The sequence below is a fragment of the Lepisosteus platostomus genome, chromosome 22 (assembly GCF_059453375.1).
Source record: "Lepisosteus platostomus isolate fLepPlt1 chromosome 22, fLepPlt1.hap1, whole genome shotgun sequence".
NCBI lineage: Eukaryota > Metazoa > Chordata > Actinopteri > Semionotiformes > Lepisosteidae > Lepisosteus > Lepisosteus platostomus.
In genome coordinates, this window is record NC_142632.1 from 12,935,830 (window position 1) to 12,960,618 (window position 24,789).

Genomic DNA, 24,789 nt, shown 5'->3' on the forward strand with positions numbered 1-24,789 from the left:
TCCTGTATTCACAGTCGGCAGGCGACAGTCAATTAATCAGCATTAGACATCCAGCAGTTTGCACTGTGTAACAGCCACCCTCTCCTTCAGCTTAACATTGGGGAGGAAACAGTTAGGTTTGTCACAAAAAACACACAAACAGTTGCATTTGGTGGTGACAGTTTTCTGAACAGCACTCTATTAACAAGTCAGAAGAAGAAAGAAATGCAGAGACAATGCCCAATATGAGGAAGTCCTTTGTCTTTATAGATACAGCATGTTCTTGAATATTTTGGGAAAGCAGTAAATTGCACTGTTTTAAAGTAAAGGTCTGTTCTCTAGCAGCTTCGACTCTGTTCTCAGTCACAAACAGGACATGGCTCTCTTAGCAACACTGTAGGGAGCTGCTCATAGCTGGAAGCTTAGAGACACCCCAGGTCTTCTGTCAGTTAACTCAGGACTAAATAATGCAACACTGAAACCTCAGTACAAACTCCCAAACCCTTCCTTACACACACATACATTTATAACGAAGACACACTACCAGTTCTGCTCTGTGCTTCACCTAAACAAATACCCACATATTAAAGACTTCACATGTTGACACATCCTATTAGGAGGATTGCTGTTACTTATTCCTTCACAAACTCAAAGTCATCTTTAGACAAACAGGAAGCTTGTATCTGTATTTATGTTAAAGTTCTAGAAATATTTAGCCTGACAAATATTTAGCATTAGTAATTTTGGGCTTCTTTAGACAATAAAAAGTAGCCTTATCAATCTGGAATGCACAAATGCATGTAAAAAGTTGTTCACTGTTCAGTTAAACCTTTAAATGTTCATGAGCACACAGAATACATACCAGTCTACACGCCCACCTGCCAAAGAGAGTTCTTGCACTGCCTGCCATATGTCATATGCCCAAAGCTTTTAACAAGCAACAACTTTTCCTCCATTGAGTCACAGTGGTCTGTCTGCTTAACTCAGCAAGCAATCTGAAAGAATCCAAAGCTCGATCGATACGTTTTGAGAGGGGAGCCTTTTTCGACACAGCAGACTCCTCTGATTCGAATGAGACATACAGCCCCCGCTAGGCAATTCACTTTGCCTGCCTGTGGTGTCAGGTAACACTCCCAAACGAAAAGCTTCCCTTCCGCCTGAAGCTCTCTCCCTCTCCTCCCTCCCTCTCTCCCTCCCTCCTCTGATCTTCTCTTTAGCCCGGAGGTGTGTGTAATTGACTTGCTGCAATCAGCGAAGCGACAGCTCGAGTCGACACATTGACACCATCTGATTTCCAGCTCCTTGGGATCATCTACAAAAAGAAACCGCCTCAAGAAGGCCAATTAACTCTTTGGAGGAAAGGATTGAGCCACCTTAACCTGCCCTCTAGAACTGCGTTATCAGCCCCTCTGTCAACCAGTCACATTTGCTGATAAGGGTTTTCAACACCCGCAATAAACACAAAATCCCACAAATTGAGCACAAGGAAGATACTTTATGAAGCTCCTCCTTGATAAATCAGCCCATCTGCCTCTTTGTTGCCAATATTTTAGGACTGCATTTAAAAATCTCTTAATTCCTTCCCAGTTTAGATGTCACTTAATGACAGCTAGCAGTGGTTGTTTACTTCAATCCAAGTCTTCTGACTTTCTCTCTTATTTTACATGCAATACTGAATGATCATGACTGAAAGGGAAAATTACAGCAAAAAAAATGAAAGGACGAGATGACCTCGGATATTTTTTTCACCCATGAATGTTAGAAAATAGACTTTGTAACACTGCATGACATCAATGCAGAAGGATAAAATAAACCAAATGGCTGCTTTAGTATGGTTCATACGTGAGGATGCCTCTTGAGAAAGCAACAAAAGCAATCAACTACTAAGTTTCAGTTAAATTATCTTGGAAAGTCATTGTTCCCTCTGAAGTGCACAGGAGGATTGTGAGGATAATGCTGTCTCATTGCTTTGTGGTCATATTCCTCTCTTAAAGGATTATCTAGCATAATGCAATGTGGGAGAGTACAACAACAGTTGTTATTGTCCGTGGGATAAGGTGTACCTCTTAGTTCCTGGAAAAACAAACCTCCGGTGTATAGCAGTCATATGTCAGTAAAACAATATGTAGCGCACAGTTAGTCAACAGTCTAGGAAGGCTGGCCCCATTTTCCTCTGAGCTCCACCTCTCCACTCATCCGAACTTCTCCTTTAAAAATAACAGTGCAAATTTGCAGGGGACGCGTACTGTATTTCAGCTATGCTGGCTACAGAGTTAGTGCAGAGGGGCCCTTTGAATGATTGCTGGCTTTGCGCTGGGACCTGACCTGTCCTCCTGAGCACTGAACTGTTTATTTGAACTGTGCTGAGACAAACAGTCAGCTGTCTCACGGCTCTCTCAACAGTCCAAGCCACAGCAACCCAATATGCCCCCCTGGTCCGCCCAAGAGATCTAGTTACCGTGGGGAACAATGCTCACACTGTACTCTGCTTCCTTCTCAGAGGCGGTGTCTGCACAAACATCCACACTTATGTCAGTCTTGGAACAAGGATTAATATATCATAGAAGCGGTTTAGGATGTGCTCTGTTCTTTTCCCTGGGCCTGCACACTCTTAAATAAAGTTAAAACAGACTTCACCCCACAATACCTCGAGCTGTTTTTCTCAGCGTTCTTCAGTTTTATTTTTTTTAGCTAGCAAAGCCAAAGAAGGCCACTAAATGTTTGATCTTACATTTCAGAGTTGTACAGATCTTATTCATGACACGGAATAAGGCAGACTATTAAGTGGGATTGAATAGCTGGTGGTCAGAGTTGTATAATCTGTAACAGAAGGTAGCCATAGTGGGGGGGGTTGCCATATTTGAGACAGTTCTTTAACAAACAACCAGCAAACATTTGTAACATTTCAATCTTTACTGAAAAGTGATTGGGTTGAAACACTACTGTCAATTACTTTTACTTCACCTCATTACACTCAGACACCAGTGAACTCCATCCTATAGCTATAAATACAGAGGCATCCACACTTAGGACACATTCTAAAAGAGATTAACTGAGACATTGAAAGCGTCTTCAGATCTCCTAATGAAGACCAGATGCCCCCTGCAGGGGTCAGTGTGACACTGTGGGGGAAAACCACACTAACTGAATCTTTCCTCGCCGGCTTGTGGCCAAATCAGAGCTCCCTCCGGTATCACCCCAGCAACTTTGTGCGCTAGTGAAGCCACAGGGACCTGTGAGTGGCATTTGAGTAAAGATATACAGTATGTAGAATGGCAATACAGCACTTTTTACAAGTTAAATTATTAAAGCAATTGATGTTTAATCTGAAAAGCAGTTAACAATACAACAGGGCTTATCAATTGCTTCTTTTAGCCATTTGCGAACTGCTTTATCCAATACGGGGTGCAAGGCAGGACACACCCTGGACAGGGCTCCAGTCCATCTTGGTGCTCCTTTTATGAAGAATGTATTTTTGTATTTACGTCTCCCCTGTGACAGAGGCCTTCAAAGCTAATTCTGAGGCCCCGCTCTGGAATAAAGCAAGCTTGCTAATCTTACCCTCAGGGTCAAACCGTGTTTATTTTGGTGTTCTGCATTTACGGGGAAGTGTCAGTGAGAAGACTAACCTCTCCTCCTGAGGGACGTGTAAACTATTCTTTAATCAATTGGGACTGTTTAGAAACCTGCCTGCATGCCAGCTGCATTTTTCAAGCAGCTCACAATTTCTCCTTCTGAAATTTCAATGTTTACGCTTTGGGAAACTAGAATAACTAACCCTCCGGGAACTGGGCAATGGGATCCGTCCCAAAAAGCTCATCGACACTCAGCGCCATCAGGAGCGGCTGAGAAGCCTTTTCGACCTTTTTTCTGTCCATTACAGCCGTTGGCTTCCTCTACACCTTCAACTCAAGGGGATTCTCCGATTACAGATGTGGCAATCAATAAACAGTCCGCCCCTTCATCAACAGGCATCCTGACTAAATGCACCACTCATCATCAGTCATGTCCCCTCTTCACAGCTCTGCACAGCTCGGTCCTGCTTTGTCCTGCACCTGGGGCTCGGTCAGCACACATGGTCTGATTGACACACCTACTGCTGGTTTAACTCAATGATTCCTCCTGCATTTCCCAGGTTTCAGGAACGTTCAGCTGAGTACAAAACACGCACTTTCATACTACCTGCACTAAATATTGATGCTGGAAGTGAAATATCAATCTTGTGGAGGGACTGGATTACGTTATTGGCTTTATCTCCACGTTCATCAGAGAAACTGGTCATCGAATTTTACTGGCCTGCACGATGTATGTAGGAATTTTTTCAGGGGCATGTAAAGATTTTGGAAGTTATTAAAATGCGCTGCTGCCAGTAAAATCATACCTATTAGAAAAAAAATGATATAAACAACACACGCCTGTTACTGGAATCTAAATTCCCCCCTACATCATTTAAAGCTTATTTTTTCAAGAATATTCTTCAAGTAGCTTTTGCACATTTGATAAAAACAAAATTCTCACAGAAGGCAGAATATCTGTTTTACTTTTAAGGTTTGATTAGCTCACATTTTCTCCAAAATACAGTACGTATATACATCACAAACATATACAAATATGCTGTTCCTTCAGCATTACAAAATATTTTTTCTTCTGTTTTATGGTTGTAGATTTTTAGACATTTTTCCCTTGATTTTGATTGCGTAGAGTAAAATTATACAATTGCAATGTATTACTGTACAGTATGTGTTCTTATTTTATACATTATTGCAATGTATATGTCTATGAGTTTACTCGATGACCACAAAAAATCGATACTTTTAAAAAGATTAAAATGTGATTAAATTTGATCTGGCACAAATGTTTCCTGCTGTGAAAACAAATGAATCTTGGTGGAGTCTTTAGTTTCTTATCACACATACGAACTTCATTAATCACAATTTTAACAGATATCATATATACTACAGTATAAAAACAACTCTAAATGAAAGGGTTTAATGCAATAGCATGTACCCTCATTTGTCTGATCTTACTATCTGAATCCTCTTTCAATTCACCAAAAGTGCCTTGGTGTGATTTAAAGTGAACACATTCTGGTATTTGATCAAGAGCTTTAAAGGAAAATAGGAAGATTTGTGGATGTCACAAGCTGCACTTAAAAAATACTGGAAAGTAGAAAATCAATCCAGCCCCTCATAAATAATAAGATAAGGGGATCTGAATTCAAAATCTGAGTATTTACAGCGATGTCAAGGAATGAAAAGACCATGGCTAATGCATATTATATATACAGTACATCGACATCTGCATCCATTTTCTTCTCTAAATAGTCATTTTAATGGTGCTGAGAATTTGCAAGCTTGTCCTTGCGCTTATTATCCCCCTGTACACCGCCAAGGAGCTGCTACAAAACTGCTTTAATGAGAAAAAAGGGTAAATTGGCGAAACCTGCATGAGGATATTGTTGGAAAAACCTTTAAGAAGGGGGGATTTTTACTACGGCCACGTACAGTGAGAAAAGAGGTCTGTTGAATCCAAATGCACAAACCCTTAACCCCTACCATTTACAGGCAAAATCCCAGATGATGCCCGACCTTTAAGCACAGCAAGATCCGAACACCTAACTGACAGCTAGGCATTCACCAGAGGGGCTCATTAAGGTTTGCTTAGGCATTAGACAAGACACACCTCAGCAATCCCCCATCCAGTCCTCTGGCCCTTTGACTGGCATGCGAATAATTGGGCAAAACAAACCCCAGGCACACTCCAGTTGCCCAGGGCCCCCGAAAAGGAAAGAAAGAGGGAAAAAAAAAAGAGTTGCACCGAAACAACAACTGTGTGCTGACTGGATAGTGTCACAGCAAATCGTCAAACACTGGTGAGTGTTGATGCGTGGGCTCAAGACAGCTCTGCAAATAGTGCTTTAGTTATTCCAGCAAGTGACAGGCCCTGCATGCTCCATGGCAGGATGTTGTCAGTCACAGACAGGTGAGTGGCAGACGCTGGGAAACAGGTGCGCCAGCGCCTAAAAATACCCACATGCACAGCGCCGACTTACAGAGCAAACTTATTATTGGAGTCAGTAAACAGAAGTAGGCAAAGAAAAAAACAACGACAACAACAACCTGACCTGTTTTTCGGAATAAACTTTTCAGTTACCAGAAGTGTTTGCTTTTCTTTACGTTATTATATTTGTTCAGCCTAAAAATGCGGTTGGATCGCTTTGCTGGTGAGTATTTAACAAACAGGACAGTACAGCTGTAAATGAAAAAAAAAAAAAAAACGGCTGCTAAAATGCTCTATCACCTGGAATAACCTACAAGATGAAAAAAAACTACAAACCTAAAAACTTCACACAAGATTAAAACAACAGAAAAGTGTCAAATGGATAGTACAACAAACAACCCAAAGCCAGTTTTATGTACGGTTTGCAAGCTTTCTGTACATTAATAAAGGCAGTAAGGTAGTTTGACACATTCCACCTTCATAGAGTTTGTGTGCAGTATTCAAATTTCCACTGGCCTTTCTTTAATAAACTATAAAGCTTGTATTTTAACATCAGCTCTATGTGACTGGGAAAGCCCAGCTCTTGGATATCTGCAGCCAGAGCGTTTTTCCTCTTTGCCACACAGGTAGACCCTGAGCATCAAGAGACAATGTTGAGGTCTGAATAAGAAAAAGATTAATGGAAGGGGGATACAGGGTTTAACCTTATCTCTTAAATAAAACACATTAAAATTGTTTTGTAACATTTAATTTAGTTGATAGGTTCCAGACAGTCTGGTTTTATGTGTCTTATAGCTCAGTGTTTACACAAACCCAATAAGTCTCCTGATAGTGACATGACTGCATTAAGCAGAATGGAGCTATATGACTGAAGTCCAGTCTTTCACAATAGCAAATTTCTGCTTCAGCCCAATGGTGGATATATGCCATCCTATGCAAACAAGAATTAAAAACAGCCACCGCTTGTCTGACAGCACATATTTAAAAAAAATCCTAACCCTGGAACACACTGACAAAAATAAATTCACTTTTGAAATGAATCCCATAATCATTTTTCAAATGACACCTTATTAATAGCAATTTCAGCATGGAAATGTGGCTCATTTGATAACTTCTTTAGCATAGCACGTTTTTCAAATAGGTTTTTTAAGAAAACAAAATAGATCCTCACTGGCAGAAGTCCATTTGTCAAGCAAATACAACCAAATCCAATATGTCAGTCAGCAAGTCGGCATTAAGAAGCACCTTGAAGGGCCTTCTGTCTGTGTGGGTGGTTTCCACTATTCACAGACTGTGCTGTAAATCATGTGCTGAAGCCCTTGATTTGTTAACCTTTGTCTGCTGGTGTCAGAGGTGAGACTTTACTGGTTCCTTTGACAGCCCTGAAATACAGCTCTAGGGAGAAGAAACAGCCCCCTCACCACCACCAAAAGCTAACGGCTAACCTTATCCCCAAGTGAAAATAGGACCATACACTCACGAACGAGGATTCAGAAACTCAGAACATCCAGGTCGAAGTCTCAGGCTGGCAGGCTGAGGAAATATTTATGTCAATGGCCTTCTAACAGTGGGAGGTCGAGGCAACACTGAGCTTCTGTGAATGGGGTGTCACTGGTTATAAGGAGTATCTGGAGGTTCAGGGCTTCCAGACTCCTCCTGCCTTCACTTCTACTCACAGCAAAGATGATTTAGAAAAACTGGCAATTCTGCTGAAACAATCTTTTAAGTTATTCATTGCCCTTGGATTGCTTCAGATAAAGAGATCTGCTGTATCTAGAGGAAATGCTGTATTTAACAACACTGAAACAACGATATTAAAAACTGCTTCCTCTTGTGTCAAGTCTTCCTAGTGAAGTGCTATGAATTAAACATGCAGTTTTAAAAAGCCTGTTTAGAGAATCGTTACAGAAAACTTGTAGTTATTTTGATAACTTCTAGTAATGTTAAACATCACACCGTGCATAATGTATTGCAAAGTTCTGCAATAAGTGTTACAGCCTGTGGGTGCAGGTGAAATGGTGAAAAATATTTCCCTTTGCATTTGAGTACAAATGTGGCTCCCATCCTTAATCACGATCAAGAAGCTAATGTACTCACAGACTATTCTGTGATTTAAAGAGCCCTTGAAAACAATTCAGAGGCTCTTCACAGCGTTATCTGGTGAGAAAGTTCACACTAGTCCTTTAACAGTGTCATCAACACTACAAATTGCGCCTTCCACAGTGCATTTCACCCACTCTACAAATGACAGCAGCGGAGTGTGTCGTTTGAATTGCATTACAAATCAGAAATACTGTTGTTTAGTAAGTCAGTGCTAAGGTTTGGCATAAGCCAAATTTGCATTTCATTTTTGCTATGTACAATCATTGCTACCAGTATTAAATAGCTTCTGCACATCATTAAATTAATTTAATTAAATTTACACTATTTTCTGTAGTTGTCTTTTGGAAGGGCGAGGGGCATAATTTATCTGTTGCAATGTGCCTCTCTGCATCATACCTACCCAACATCTGATGTAGAGAAGTGCAGAGAATTCAGCAACGCAAATTGAGATACACAGCTGAGGTGAAACACCATTCTGTTACTCTGAATGCCGTTGTTTGCAGATACCAAGGCACCTTAATGAAAGGTTGCAAAACGGTCCAGTGAAATATGTTTTCTTTTCTCCATTAGATTTTTTTCTCTTGTGTTTTTTGAAATGCAGCTTGGTTCTTGTTTGCTGACATTTATTCACATTCCTACTACGCTCGTATAGGTCAAACAATGCTTTGATACTGCCTAATCTATTGAAATGCCACGGTGTAGACAGTTCCAACACAGCCCTAGGACCTATACTGTATAATACAATAATAAAAGGTTCTGGAAAATATTAGATTAATGGGAGGTGTTTGTGGAACAGGCACAATTTTGTTTTATGGCTTGTGGATGAGCCATCTGTTGACAATGGTCTCTTCACATTAACAAGGCCATCACAGTATAGCACTGCTGCCACATGGCACTCTGCAACACCTTGTGTGTACATGGAACACTGCCTCTTATCTTATCTGTACTCTTGCCTTTGTTGTCCTACCTTCCTGTTTAAAAGGAAATAAATTGAATCAGCCAACGAATGATAACATACTCTTTGCTAACTTACATTAATTGCCTGGCTAATTGATGTTTGTTGAACTTTCTCCATTTCACTGAGTGATTAGGTTAAAAAAAAGCTAACAGTTGACATCTGTGGGCACTTCCACAGAGTCTGTAATTACTGTTAAGGTTTAATAATTATTAGCTAATTGGAGTGGTAACTGACTGAATTGAATCCAGATTGGGAAGAGGAAAAAGGGCTGTATAAAATGAACAGAACACACAATTATGCACAGCATCTATAATGGTGATAAGGGCCTTGGTGACACGTGTAGGAGGTGGAAAGGAGGAAAAATAAAAAAAAAAGATTTAGTTTGATTTCATGTGAATGGGAGAAGTTTTCTTTGGTTGTCATTCAACCACTGGTAATTAGAGCTGTCAGAAACTGTACAACATGACAGTAATTGTAGTACACTGCAGTGATGGCAAATTTATACGTTATGCTGAATATGCTGGGAAGTCTGTATTGTGCTAAAATCAATTTTCTACATATCAAAGCTGCAGGAAACAGTTTAGATTTTACGCTGATTCCACTTAAGCCTTAATCATCTGAAACACTGCCTCTAGAATGACTAAACGATTTTGGAATAAAATCCAAAAATGTAAGTACTGTCATTTCCATTAACCTCCCGGGTTTGCATGTGGTTGAGAACCACCTGTTAAACAGTGTGCTGAACGGAAAAGAGGGACAGCAAGCTTCTGAAAGAGGCCCCAACACATTCTGGCAACAACGATGAATGATAGCCGAATGTTCAGCACAATTATACTCAGGTACACTGATGAAAGCTTGCCGTTTATCTTGCAGAGGAAACTCGAAGCTGATTGCTTTGTGAGTTTGGTGACCCAATGTTTTAAATGCATCTGATATTTTCACAGACCATAATTGACAAGATAAGCTTTCTATTTTCTGCTTTGTTGAATAAAGAGGAAATAAAACGCAGGAGCCTAATGAACGATAAAGGAATTATGATGTAACTTATTTGTTCTTGCGCCTACTGTTGTGGTGGTTTAGGTGTTGAAAACCACACTTGAAGACATTTTATTTACAAAATTCCAGAAAATCAAATGCCCTTTGAAAAAAAAACATTTCAGTTTTTCCTTTCGCAGTTGCACCACAGAGCAAATCAAAGCGCATTTCTGTACAAGCGTACTTGGCTTGAATACAAGCAGCCCAGATTGCTGTTTTTCTCATTTATTTGACCTCTGGCTTGGCCCAGATGGCCTAGTTTACCTTGAAGGCCTGGCTGAATGTAAACCCCCTAATAAACATTTCATGTGTACCAACAACAAGACCCAAACTATACAACCAAAGTGCAAACCCTTGCACCTGCCCTCCAGCAAATATTGACATTATCTTCACACAATTGTGGTTCCTTTCAAGTTGCCTTTCCTGAGTTTGAGAAGCCTGAGTGCTAATCCCTTTTAACAAAACTGCCCCTATGCTTCCCTCCAACTCCCCGCCTAATCTTTTTCCCCAATAAAAATACCAATGGGACAAGTTTTCAGCACCTGGATTTAAACTGATTCGCTGCTTTGCCCATTCGAGCAACTAAAAGGAATTAGCATATGGCACGAAGAAGGGAACTCAGGGTGAGAAAATAAAGACAGACATTTAAATGGAAATTGGGGGCAAAAGAGTAACCCACCATCAACCACGAAAAAGCTTATTTGTGTACTGTTTCCCAAGCAAAGCTTTTCTAATATAAAAAGAAGCCCTATGTTGATTTAGGCTGCACAAAGGAAGCTTAATCCTTTCAAGGGAACTAAATCACCACAGAAAAGTGTCCCTGAAGAAAGACTCTCTGTCAAGCATGGCCATTCACCCCTGAATGGATGCCACAAATCAAACTCTGTAAGTAAACAAAGATGAGAATGTGGGAAATGTGTTTGATTCCAAAAGAAAACTGGAGGAAAGAGGAACAGACCTTGTCAGCATCAATCAACCTTCATTCTCACACTTCAGAAGGCCCTTCACCCTAGAAACCGACCATTACTAAGGAATGTTGATTCACTGGGATGCCTCCTATTATTTCGGCTTCGGCACAGAATCTAAGAATACTCAAATTCCAAGGCTTTTAATAGCAAATTAGCGGAATAAGGTTCCAGTCACATGTGGCACAGGCCAATAGGTCAGAAACAGATGTCTCAACTTTTTCCCTCTTTTTTTTTAGGGAATTCTTTGCTTTTGCTTTTATCTTTGTCTGCAATGACACACCTAAAAATGAAGACATGTGTTTAAAATGGTTTCAGATATTTTACATTATGTTTTTAGAATTTTACATTACCCTCTAACAACAACAGCACAGCACTTTTAAATGTATTTAAAAATATGGAATATATATGTTGCACTATAATTTCATTTTCTTTATTGATGATTTCAAAATAGTTGCAAAATAAAAGCCGTAATGTTATATTATTTGTATATGCACATCACTTGATAGCAATTAAAAATACTTTTCTGGTGCTACTGAATAAACCAAAAGAAATGGGTTTTTAGTCTTTTGCAGAGTTCCAGATGCATATTTAACACGTGTGTGGCAGTGAAAATTAGTATAATGGTTCCTTGTTATATGCCATCTGACAACCTCTTAGACAAAATCGAATTAAAACCGGAATGTAAAAGCCACTTTTACCGAGCAATAAATAGCACAGGGAAAGACAAAAATTAAAAGCTTCCATCAATGCAAGATGTATGAACAATTGCCAAAACAAGCAATTCAACAATTTCTAGAAAAACAGACAAAATTAAACATTTTTTCCTGATGCCTAGCTCCAGTACACAAGGCAGCAAGTGCAACAGGATTTTTTGTTCACACCACAACGTGTCACACCAATGCTATTTCAAAGCTCTTGGAGAAAACAACTGACCATACCTTTACTTGCAGCTGTGCTGAAGAGTTTCTCCGAGCTGGCATCGGAACCCTGGAAGCAGAAAAGAACGTCAGTGTTATCCCTCATCCTTCATTGCCTCTTTTGCATCTAAAAAGAAAGGCAAATCTGTTTCTGGAAGGCTGAAGCTCAACATCGGTGTGTACATTCCCTAAATCACCACAAGCTGGCACTCTTAAACCATGAATAAATCACAGTCTGGAGTGTGTGTCGTCCAGCATGCATGAACACATTTTCCAAAGCCTGTTTTCACGACTAGTTCTTACACAATGCTTAAATAATGAGATTTGCTGGAGTAGCGCCTTTTTAGCTACCAAACCAGAACAAACAATGCAACATTTGCAGCTGTACGAGTAAATATGAAAGAAGCAACCTAAGTTCAAAACATTTCAGTAAAAAGAAAACTAGACAAAATGCCAACACATAACACACCACCAAACTTGAGTGAGCAAGGATGCCATTAGTGTACTTACTTTGCCAATTTTGCATAGAATTTAACAGCATTGCTTTAAAAGTGTTTGCATAGTGATTTCCCTTTCCTATAGACCATGCCAACTGTCTTTGATTTGCGTGGTGTTTGTGGAAACCACCTGTTTACCTTTTTGTGCTACCCAGGGATTAATGAGGAACTGCTAAAAGCTGACAACTGCTACACGAGGTAATTAGGTACTGAACTAGAAACAAAATCTGTTTTGGTCACCAGCCCCTTTTCTGGACATCATCTTCAATGTAAAGCAGATCCACCACAAAATAAATCATTATGAAGTCTTTTATTTTATTGAAGAAATAACATAATGTTTTGTTTGACAAACACTTTGAGACACAGGTAATACTCAGCACAGGGAAACAGAAGTCTTCTTACATAAATGCAGAGCATAACAAAAAAGTTCTTATTTAAAGAAAAAAAAGTCCATTACAAAAAAACCTTAGCTGCCAGAAGAAACGCCTAAGCAATATAAAGTACAAGCATTTTAGATTGTTTCATGCAATTGATATTTTCCTGCAAACATACAAATGCGTTGAAATAATGTCATATTTAGAACATGGAACTTTAGGTATATCTTGCTTAGGGAATTAAGTCTTACGTATTTACTACAGTATGAAACACAGCAGACTTGAAGCGCTTTTGTTTAACATTGTTAAATTAAGCTTAGAAAGTTATCCTGACATTCTTCTACATTATAATGCATGGTTACTAATTTCAAACTTTTAACAAGGGTAATTATTACATTACCTACATTAATATTTCGTATTATTTTCACATACACCTGGAACTATAGAGAAAAGCTTTTACTAAAAATCCTGCTCCCTACGGTGAAAATAAAATTTTGATGGAGAAAGTTTGGATGTTATCTGGTCATATGGACTCAGAGACATTTTGGCGTAGTTTACAAAAGGTATAGAGAAGCCAGGCAATGAACATTTTCTAAAAAGCAAGGAGAACACGCAAATCACAAGGCACTTTGTAAGACTGCAGGTGTAAAATGGTGTACAAGATTATAAAATGGGAGTGTTACTATTGTATTACAGAATATGTACAATCCATTTCCTTAATACTAATACTTAGAATTAAAGTAAGAAAATCTATTGGACAAAGAAAAACATGCTTTGCTACATTGAGAGAAATCCAGTTTTAAGTACTGACACTATTGCATAAAATTATTTTATGTTGGTTTACATCCAAGACAAACTCCATCAGAAGGAAGAGTATAAATATAATTTGCAAAATACTCTTTTAATATAGGTCTCTATAGAAATATGTATTGTCAGCATAAGTGATAAGCATTTTCTCTTGTAAAGAAATCCCAAGAAGGTGAGATGTTAAAGTAATGCAGTGTAAACTGAATAATGTACAAACAATTTACCCAGAACATTAAAAACGTACTTAGCATACCTTTAATGTGGAGAAGCTGGTGGGGCGAGGGGAAATAAGAAAAAAATCATTTTCCGCTTGGTAAATATAGCCCTACTGCAGATTCAGGTTGTGAAACAATGTAATCCACAAACAGGCAGCAAATTCCATTTTATTTAAATTACTGACAGCCATGTGCACGCCACCCCTTCCAAAAGGAATCCAAAGGGACAGCAACGGAAGACTGCACAAAGCCAATATACCACTTGGACAAAGAGAACCGTGTGCCTCGCTACCAATCCCTGCGACACGGCAGATAAGCTGAAAGATCCTTCTGCACAGACACCCTTCCCGGGGTTTGGGGATAAATTTGTTTTCACACAATAAGTCACATTTGCCAACTTCTCACTTTCCAAAGCCCCACGTTCCCTAATAAACAAATCCTCGTACAGAGGGCTGCCACCACGCATGGGGGTTAAATAGCGCACGCTGTCAAAGAAAGTGTCCACCTTCTGTCAGAAGAAGAAACGGGATTCATTCAAGGGGAAATATCCATGCAAGATGGGACTCGGGAATCTTCCTTTCGTGTTTAGTTTGTTGGCCAGCTTAAATTCCATGTAGTGCAAAAGCCATCTTCTGCAATTAGCAATGAAAATGGAAAGAAAGCAGGTTTTTTCTTTCGCTTCTTCAGAGGCGCCTTCTCCTTCCTCACAGGCTTGTGTCTTGTGGCTGCTCGCAAACCCTTAGCCAGTCACACTTGTGCCTTTTTCTTCCCTTCAGTGCTCAACATAAACGCTCATTCATTGAGCCTTGCATTCCTAAGGTCCTTCCCACAACCTAATCCTCCTGCTTCCTGATTGTACCTGACTTCACTTGCTCCCCCTTTCCACACAAACAAGTTTTTTTTTTTCCAGGGGGAACGAAGAGCATTCCGAGACCAGGTCTTCGGAGGGTGTGTGTGTGTGGGTGTCTGTGTTTGTGTGTGTGTGTGTGGGGGGGGTGAATGGAACACAGACAGTGCTGCTGGCAGGAGGGCCAGAGAGAGAGCTCGAGCGAGAATGAGGGAGGGAGAGAAAGGAGAAAGAGACAGGGAGAGGGAGAGAGAGAGAGGGGGGAGGGCTTCTGACTAGAATGGTACTCTTTCACTCACAGTGAGGCACGATGATGTCAGCCACTAATGAATTTCCCAGTACGGTGCAGCTACCGTGAGGGAAAGAAAACAAAACCTCCTTTATAAACAGCATGCACCTCTCCATAAATCTGATCCATGGCTTTCCTGTTTACCGTCCTTCAGCACAGATTTCTTTTCAACTTGACTTGGAAGCAAACACACTGACTTGATTTACTTAATGCACCGAAGCACGAACTGTTGACCAGTAGGTGTTTTTCAAAAACACACAAAATGTGTTGTAACCTACAAGTGACAAAACAACATACTACCCACCGCCACTCATCTTTTTCAAAACTATGATACTATATACCATATAGTTAGCGTACAATAAATTTGCTAGTAAACAGTGTGTTAGTCTGAAACTAAGATGGGCACCTAGCACACTCAAGGAATGAGAGTCACCTCCCTAGGTACCTGTTAGGTATTCTGTATGATGAGCTAAAACACATATTCTGATCTCTGATTTTCATAGTGATTTCATACGAGAGTCCATCTTCAGTTCATGCCAAACGATGCAGGAAAATCCATAAATTATAGAATCCATTGGTTGTGCCTCAGCTAATCAGTATTAATTTACTGCCTGAGTCACATGATCAGCAGCAGTAAATCATCTCAACTCCAAACCCTCTTTGCAAATAAACATGCCGGCTCATCACCTAGAACTGTAATCCTCTCTCTTCAGTCACCATGAGGTTTCAGCACTTTCACACATTTTAGACCTTAATTCCTCATTAACCATCACAGAAATGGCAGATAAGTCTGGTTACAGTTATGGGCCCAGGTATGGTTCTCTGGCTTGGCATTATGCTGGCCATGTATACTGACAATTGGATGCAAAGCACAGCAGTTTACACTGGCTGTATTACTCTGGAACTTCATCTCTTTAAAGGGGAACAGTCCCAATTTTTCAGACTGATTTTTAAGTCTCAATAACAAAATAAATGTTACCAATTGACGGCGACAGCTAGGGATAATTGATGGTATTGCAAAATGTTATGAATTCTGAATTAAGCAAAATCATTAACTTTGTGTATAGTCTCCACGTTGTTGTAAACCCCCGGTCTCACCACGATGTGAAATGGCCCTTTCTTCTCACTAGTCACCGTGATGACTAATGTAATACAATGTACAAGCAAAAGAGTACAGGTTGTACTGCAGACATTTCACCGCAGAAATGCTCCAACATGATCTGCATGCAGAATTAACAAGTAAGTAGTATTTGTCAGCAAAACACGTCTCAAAGACATGAACAAAATTTGGAACAATTGGATTGAAAGAGATGTATTCACAAGCCTGCTTGTTTACAATGTAATAAGGCCGCTTCACAGCACCAGACATTCTGTTGCCTCCATCTGAATCGCAGAATATTTTGAGATGTAAGTTGGAGGTTTTATGCGTTACTTCATACGTTTTTCTTTCATTGTAGTTTGAAATGCACTCATCAGTGCCGATTCTTTCTAATCGCGAAATATAAAAATAGTCTTGCAGTTCCCCTTTAACTCAGTTGAATTAAGCTCTTTAACTTGAGTTACTTGCACACATATATTGTGTGCTTCATCTGAAGAGTAAAAAATTGGAATCCAGCCCATGGTAAATCTAGGTTATATTTTCCTAAAAGTTGGGATCTTAACTTCTATTTTGGGGTGGCATAAAGTAAAGGAAACCTAGAATATTCAATGAGAAAGACTCAAAAATGCAACCCACAAAATAGATTTAATTCCCTTTTACCTCTGCTTAAAAGCTTCTTAAAAGTATAGTATTCAGGAAGAGAACATAGGGCTTTTAAGACATAAGACTATATTTTAATTCACCCTCCAACAAAACAAGTAAGTTAAAAATTCTATTGTCTTGATAACCTTGTTTGAAAGCAGCTTCTTTATAATCCTGCTTTGTGTAAAATGCGGCGCATGAAAGCCTTCGATAATTAGGAGTATTTTCCGATATTCGCATTAAAACACTAAGGGAAACCACAGGTTTGCATATAAAGATGTATACTTTCAAATGAAAATATTCTTTCACAGGGAAAAGGAGGAAGCTACTGTACATTGTCAATCTCTTTTTCATTCAGGGTGTTATCATCTGTCTACTGTTGGGCACAAGTCTTTCCTAAGCCTTGCACAATTGCCCTTACAGCCCCAAAGTCCAGCCTTTTATAGCCTCCACCCTTCATATCCCTCCGGTTTTATTTTTATTGCTATATCTTGAAGTCTATCATACTCGTCTTATCAGTCACCTACACAGGTTGCCATTTCATGACTAAGTTGATATGGACATGACTAAAACATCTGCATTAAAATTATATACTAATATATATGTTCATCCTACAGAATTATTAAAACAACCCCCTTGGCTGGTCTGAAAAAAATTATCAGAGAATTTCAATCTGCCACTGAAAGAGATGATTATCAGAAGAGAAATGTTGCTGGCACTTCTGGCCTATCAGCTAAGATGGAATAACGCCAGGCCAGTGTGTTAGATCTGTTGATACAAGAAGGCAAAGACTTAACATAAACATGGAGCTTAGAACCCAAATCTGTTATTAGATTATGCCTCTTTGTTGCAGTATGTTGCATAAAGGCATGATGCGATCTTCTGAAGTCAACTTGTTTAACTCTCCTGTTCAAGCAGTTAATGACTACTGGCTCCAAAATGCAAAAATTTAAATGACACCCTCACCACCGCCACCTCCTACGACTCAAATATAATAAAAACATTTCCCGCACATATTAGTTAAAACTATGTTGCAAAGCCAAATATGTTACATCATTAATGGACCAAATACCTACAAATCGCAGAACCTGAACAGGATATTATCTGATCTGAAGATAACAGCAGTCTATAACTGCCTGTGTGCGTGGGCTGCCTGCAATGGAATGTTGTCCCATCACGATGGTAGTCCCACCTCCTGCCCTCTGCTTCAACGGTAGGGTCCAGGTTAGTAGGAATGAGTGAGTTTCTGATAAAGGTTGAATGGCTGACGTTTTGACAACCATGATAACTGAGAGACACCAAACAAGGGGCAGGCAGTTTGTTTAAAAATTATTTTTAAGAAAATGCTGACAGGCTCAAAGAAAAACATGTTTTGAGTAAAGTCAGGGAAATGTGCTGTAAAGTGGTAATTTGCATGGAAAATGCAGGGAAAACAGTCCTGGTGCCAGATAAACACTTAGTCGACACACTTCCAATGTGTCATTGCACTTTCTTTCACCATCTGCAGGAATGACATGTTTAACAGCTGAACCCACAAGTATCTATTCAACACAGACCAAACAAAAGCCACCTTGTGAGATTTAACTTCTAATACACACTTTCAGTTAAATGAAGCGAACACATGTTCTCCATTGAAGAGGAGAGAAAAAGTAAAACTGAGGGTTTCATTCACGTCTTCCCCTGTACAAATTTTTATTTATTCCCATAATCTAAAAGCCTTTTGCATATGTATTTGCATACCGTCTCTTCAACGATAATGTTCTCACAATATGAAAACTACTGACATGTCACTGCTTAACATAAAAAGCCACCACCTTCTGTACATAATGCTGAAGGGCTCACTTTAGGAAGAACTGGATATTGCCCAAACTTAAAAAGAGAAACAATGGGCATTCATTGGATGACATTGCAAAAAACGCTCTTTTAAAATCTCAGTTATTTGGAAGAAATCATTAAGTTATAGGCATAAAGATGGCACACTACAGGATCTCAGCTATGCTGACAGTTGAACACTACAAAAAATTCAACAAACTAATAGAAATATGCCAGTGTCCAGATGTGACAGAGATTAGGTGTTTGCAAAAATGGTGAGGTACACATCTCATTGTCTAACGAATGTCTAACGAATTGAGGAGAAGGTTCAGATGTTTTCCTGTTATGTATGCTTTAATTTCTTCTAAAGTTTTGTCTACAGACCATCACCCTTCTTTGCTGATGTTTTGTCATCTCATATTCCTTTACTCAGCCTTGATCCCAGCTTCAAAGGACTCATTTCAAGTATTTTCAAAAGCGGTTTAATTTTACAGGAACTCTTTCCTCGATTGCAATCACAGGAGACTCTCTTTATAGGCTTTCCTACCATTACTAAAATCTTCCTCATTTCAAATATTACTGATAAGCGTAACATGAGTTCACATCAGGGATGCTGCAAATGTAATACGTTAAAAGCTCGGATTAAATTCACCTTTGTGCTTGGCATTTCCCCTCGTATTGAGGTTCATTGCTTGATTTTATTTATGTTGGATTCCGTGAGATGTAATGAAAAGCAAGATCATGTTTAGTACGAGGTCCCAAAGCATCAGTTTTGAGCCATCAAACTGAGATATGGCACACTCAGTCAAAAAGAAAACGTTAACACACCTTCCATTTCAGGTTATGAGTGGAAGGCATGTAAAAATAAACTTGTGCCCAGACTTCCACAGTAATTAAAGAATAAATCTTAATATTACAGGCAACAAAGGCATGAGGTAGCAACACTTTTAGCAGCTTGACGCAGAATCAAAATATAAAAGCAAGCCTCTCTTGTTAAATTTATTATTCTTTTCAGATCCTTTCCCAATCCTAACCTTTTCCAGTTATTTCTTCCTTATGTAAACTCTGACCAGCAAATCCCAGTGTGTTCGAAGCCGGAGAGAAGAACTTGCAGGCTGGGGAGAGAGCACTTTCCTCACTTTTATTAGATTCAGATGGAGCTTTGAAAGGGCTGCGGAATTTGTACTCCTGTGCTTCGGAGAGATGATCATTCATGCTCTATTTCTGAATTTCCTTCCTAATGACTGGGGGTCTTACCAAACTCTTCAAACAAGGAGAAAAAGGAAACAAATGTGACCCTGTGACCCGCCAGAGCCCCAGGATGAACATCTGATTCTGAATGCAGAGGGAAATCAGAAATAACACTTCCAGTAACAATACTGATACTGGTGATTTGTATAGAACTAGATGTATTTGCAAGTCAAATTTTTCAATTCACCGTTGCAGCCTTCTCTGAGCAGGTAGGACAGATAGCAAACATGCTGCCTTGCAGGCTTTTCACTGTCTGAAGCTCAGGCAGCAGGAGCTGATCCTCACCCTGCAAGGTAGCCTGGGGTAGTTGTACACAGTGCATGGCTTGCAGCCAGGAGACAAGCTGCAAATCCATATTAGAAACAACCTCCCTGACAGGAGGAGAGATCAGCTTCCTAAGTATTATGCAGATTTACTCATGAAATGAAGATTAAAATATATTCCAGTAGGTCAGGGCAAAGGAAGACGAAACGCTTTAGGAAAATTGTGCTGTCAATGTAAACTTGCTCATCCTCTCCAGATCCTACCAATGACACTCACCCAAAAGGAAGACTGAAACAACTGGCAATGAGACCTCCATCTTGTTTTTTTGCTTCTTTTATTAGCACAGACACCTCTTACCATCTAGGAGGCAAATCGCCACATTCAGGGGAGTAGGGTGACTGAAGTGGATAGTACTTCCTATCTCCTGTTATCAGAATTTATGGAGGTGCCACTGTATCGGGCTAAGCGATAAGGCAGAAGGCTGACATAAACACATGAGGAAAAAAAATCCGTCTTCCCCCTTCCCCCCTACTTTTTGGGAGAGGAATCTTTTTACACTCATTAAAAGCAACCTTATCTCTGTAAGACTGCAATGCGCTGCAAATGACAACTGCGCCTAATCTCATTTTCCAACAAGCGAGTCTGACAGCACCTTTCTTTCTAATTCCTGAGACACGTAGCCAGACATATATTAATCTGTCAGTCATCGCTGGTGGGAAAAAAAAAAGAAAATGAAGAAGCTGTGCGTTTGTGAACATGAAGGGGAAGAGACAAGAAAGAGACTAGGAGACAAAACACAAGGGATTTGGAAGTAACAAACAGCGTTCATTTCCGTGTATATATTATATAAGTCATAAACCTAGCTAAAAGACAGGATGGTTTAGGGCTTAGATGTCTCCAGCTCCACTGTGAAAGACAAGCCTTTGAATTTAAAATCTGTAAATATCAATGGGAAAAAAGGCCATCTTTTTCACATCTTTCACACTTCTTTAAGGCAGCATTTATCACAGAGAGAGACATTTCATGTAGACACATCAGTTGGATGTGGTAAAAATGGAAATTTCTGAGATTAAAAAAAGACATCTCTCAAACACGCAGGAGGAAGAATTGCGATGAGATTTTTTTTTCTTACCTAATAAAATAGTTCTCAAGCTAAGAGCTAGGAATACTTTTCAAATGCTACTTGATGGAAAGTTCAGCCAAAGTTAACAATCTTTAGGAATAAAATCAGATTGTGCAGCATATATTTTAATATATGATTCTTGTTCTTTCAACTGCCAAAGTAATGCAAATGTATGGAAATTACATCTGGACTATGCAAATGTTATGTAGACTATAAATGAAGGCATTATCTACATCTTCACGTGCTGACTACATGAAATGTCACAAAGAAGCATTCTTTAGTTGTGGTCAAAAAGATTTTGCTGATAATCAAAATGACGCTCCTTTTAGAGTTCATTTTGAAAACAAACTAGACAGGAAAATTATTATAACCTTCCTCGTCAAATGCTCTAGTTACATCCTTAATGCATTTTTTGGTTTTGAAATATCTGAGGCCCCTTTGTCCAAATCACAGACTTCCTGGCGAGAACAGTCGGGTTTGCCATCCATAATTTCAGGGCACTCAAGGAAACTTCAAAGGTATTTAAAGAAAATGACGCTACCATCAAAATATTTGGACATATGTACATCAGTTTCAGGCTCAAATACACTTTTCTTGTATTTCCATCTCATTTGCTATTCATTTATTATTGTGCTTTTATTTCATTTCTAATCCATTTCCAGATGAAGCAGAAAAGGGAAATTTTCAGCCCCAGGAAAGACAGATGACAAAGCTGTTTGATACCAGACTCAGTTCATTTCTATCATTACTGAGGTTAGCGCTTAATCTCATTGAATTAGTGGTTGGATTTCCCACCTGCATGTTGTTTATAGATGAAATGCGCAATTCTGAGCAGTGGAAAATGAAATCAACTGAGAAAACATTATGTGGGCAACATAGGAAAATGCACTTAAGACAAACTTACCGATAGGAAGGATAAAATGTTTTTGAAAACATTGTCTATCAGTGCTCGTCTTTGAGACAGGATCTCACAACATTATGTGGTCTTTGCTTTCACTGTGTTTTCACTAACAATTTGTTTGTTGTGGTGCTTCTCTCACTGCTGCAGGGCACAGCTAAGGAGTACTTTGAAATTCCTTTACCATTAGCAAAACGTGGGAGATGTGGAACTGTGCTTTTTGCTGACTGCTTGGTAACCCACTAGAAAATGTTTGCTATTAACTAGTATATCAATAACGCTAATAATCTTTCTGCATGTATTCATTAACTAATCATATCCACTGTTTCATGTTTAGCTCAGTTTTGTGTTCTCTCTGTGCTGTGAATTTGTAAGGACGTTATGCTCCACTGTCAAGTACACAATTGAAGGCAAATAGTGTCAATTCTAAAAATGTGATTCAGAAATGACTGAATATTTTACTGAAGAGAAAAAAATCAATGATGATGTTAAGAAAATCACACCAAGTTTAGTTCAGATTTTTAAGTTGTATTTTTAACACAAAGGTTAAAATAGTGGTGCGTGTTTTCTTTTATTTGATAAAACAACTTCTCTTTATATATTAAATAAAACTTAATAATGTCATGCCAGAGATGAATATCTTAAATAAATAAAAAAATTAAAAATGTAGTAACTGCCTCATGTATATCACATCAATGACAGGGATATAAAGATTGCTGAACATATGAAAGCAGTTTGACAGGATTACTAGGATTATTAAAAAGACTGAATTAAAACACAGCCTGTGACATTCGTAACTCTGAGAAGCTAAGCCAATAAATTCTTTGTGTATTTTATTTTTGTTCTGGTTTCTGCAGTTTATTTTGATCTGAAAATGATTTATGAGAATTGGCAACATCTTAGGACGAAAGGTGACAAAATCTTAAATTTAAATATTAATGCAGCAGACACCACCATCTCCAAATTCACCAGACTGGAGCAGGCAAAGAAGAAACACAGAAACACAAACCCCCCAAGGTCCTAGTTAATTCTTGCCAAGTGCTGCGTTGTGTGGGATTATATTCTCCTTTGTTACTTTGTTCCTAGAGGCACCGGGGAAGAGAAATCGCCTACTGTGTCTTTAAGACAAATCACTGCAGAGAGCAGGGAGGAAATCGCCAGGAAGCACAATATTAAAATCTGTCTGACCTCTGATATACTCTGTAGCCCTGAGCAATCGGCCTGGTTGGAGAAATGCGGCCAAGGGTTTAAGGCCCCAAAACACCCCGTTGAGACCATTCTGTCAGGCACAGAGCAAGACAACCCCCCCCCCACACACACACACAGACACACACACTCTCTGGGGCTTCATTTTTTTGAAATACTCGATTGTGGGGGCCTGATGATAGGCTCTCCAGGGGACAAGAGATGGCCTAAGACTTCAAAAGCCAGCAGCCTGGCAGACAGCAGGGAGGTCTCTCTTTCGCTTTCAGCCCAGGCCCCTGCTGGCTCTGGAGGGGTTTCTAATTGCATTTCACAGGGATTGAACAAAATAAGGCCTTGTTCTCCCTACAGTAGCTTCCCTGCTGGGGGAATGGACGTGATTTGAGACTCCACTGTGTGACAGAAAGCTTTAACATGTCAGAAATCCACAGAGAGAAGGGTTGGATTTCCCTCTGGAAATGCTAGAACATGGGGGACTGAACATGAAAAAGACCTTTCTGTCAACCTTTAACCCTTTAGCTGGCAATTATGCGAGCTATCCTGCATGACCCAAATGGAGGGAGCTGTTAAAACAGAAAGCATCCACACTTTGAAGCTTTGGCATTTAAATTTTTTATGACCAGCACTGGCCCCACTGTTTGGAAGTATATTTTGCCCTGCTGTTCAGTTTCTTTAATTACATGCCAAAACGGCAGTAGGCAGCAGCCATGTTTATTAAAGATCTGAAGAACCCATGTACTAACATAACCATCTAGTGTGACCTGACAAAATATAATTAACTGCTGGAAGCAACTGAAACAATATCTTCAAATCAACAATGACAATTTCACAACTAATGCTGATAATTACTATAGGTAAGATAATGCTAACAAAACCATACAACATTACCAGTATGGAGGTGATTGTTTGTACATTTGAGATTATTGAGTTTTTAAATAGGCATATTGGAATTAGAAGCCTGTTGGTCTATTACTTATAAAACTGCAAGAGTTTCATATACAGATATATGTGAAAGCACCATCAACAGAGGAGGTTTACCGCTTAACAAGATCTTGAGATGCAAAATTTTAAAGATTTCGAACAGATGTTTACCGAACAGAGTTTTTCCAAACGGTTTACGGTTGGATTTCTAGAAGGAAAAAAAAAATCCTTTGTCTCTAGGCAGGCAGTTATTTTAAGAATCTGATTGTCATCTTTATTGCCTACACATGGACTCACTCTGTAACCTCGACATAGGGTACAGTTGTCTGGAACTCATAGAGATGCCTTTCAGAAAGCTGTTTCTGTATTCAGCAAGATTCCACATTTCCTCCACAAACTCATGCCATGTCCTTTCTAAATGTGGATATTGTGCAGTCAAGTGGCCCTGGGGGAAAATACTTTTATTGGCAGCTTATTTAAAATGAAAACTCTCTGCAGAGGACAGAAAGCGGGCTTTGGTACATTTCTTTAAGGAATGCACCATCAGGTTCGTTGTGTCTGCCGTGTTTAGTTTTTCATAACATGCA

The 24,789-nt window shown here is 39.3% G+C and overlaps 1 protein-coding gene across 15 annotated transcripts in view; it reads right to left on the reverse strand.

The window, feature by feature from the left end:
• auts2a (activator of transcription and developmental regulator AUTS2 a) overlaps positions 1-24,789 on the reverse strand; it is a 320,347-nt gene that overhangs the window by 26,945 nt on the left and 268,613 nt on the right. For all 15 annotated transcript variants that reach the window (XM_088616426.1, XM_088616432.1, XM_088616431.1 and 12 more), the window contains one exon: positions 11,982-12,030. In XM_088616426.1, the coding sequence (XP_088472552.1) occupies positions 11,982-12,030 (49 nt within the window). The remainder of the gene's footprint in view (positions 1-11,981; positions 12,031-24,789) is intronic.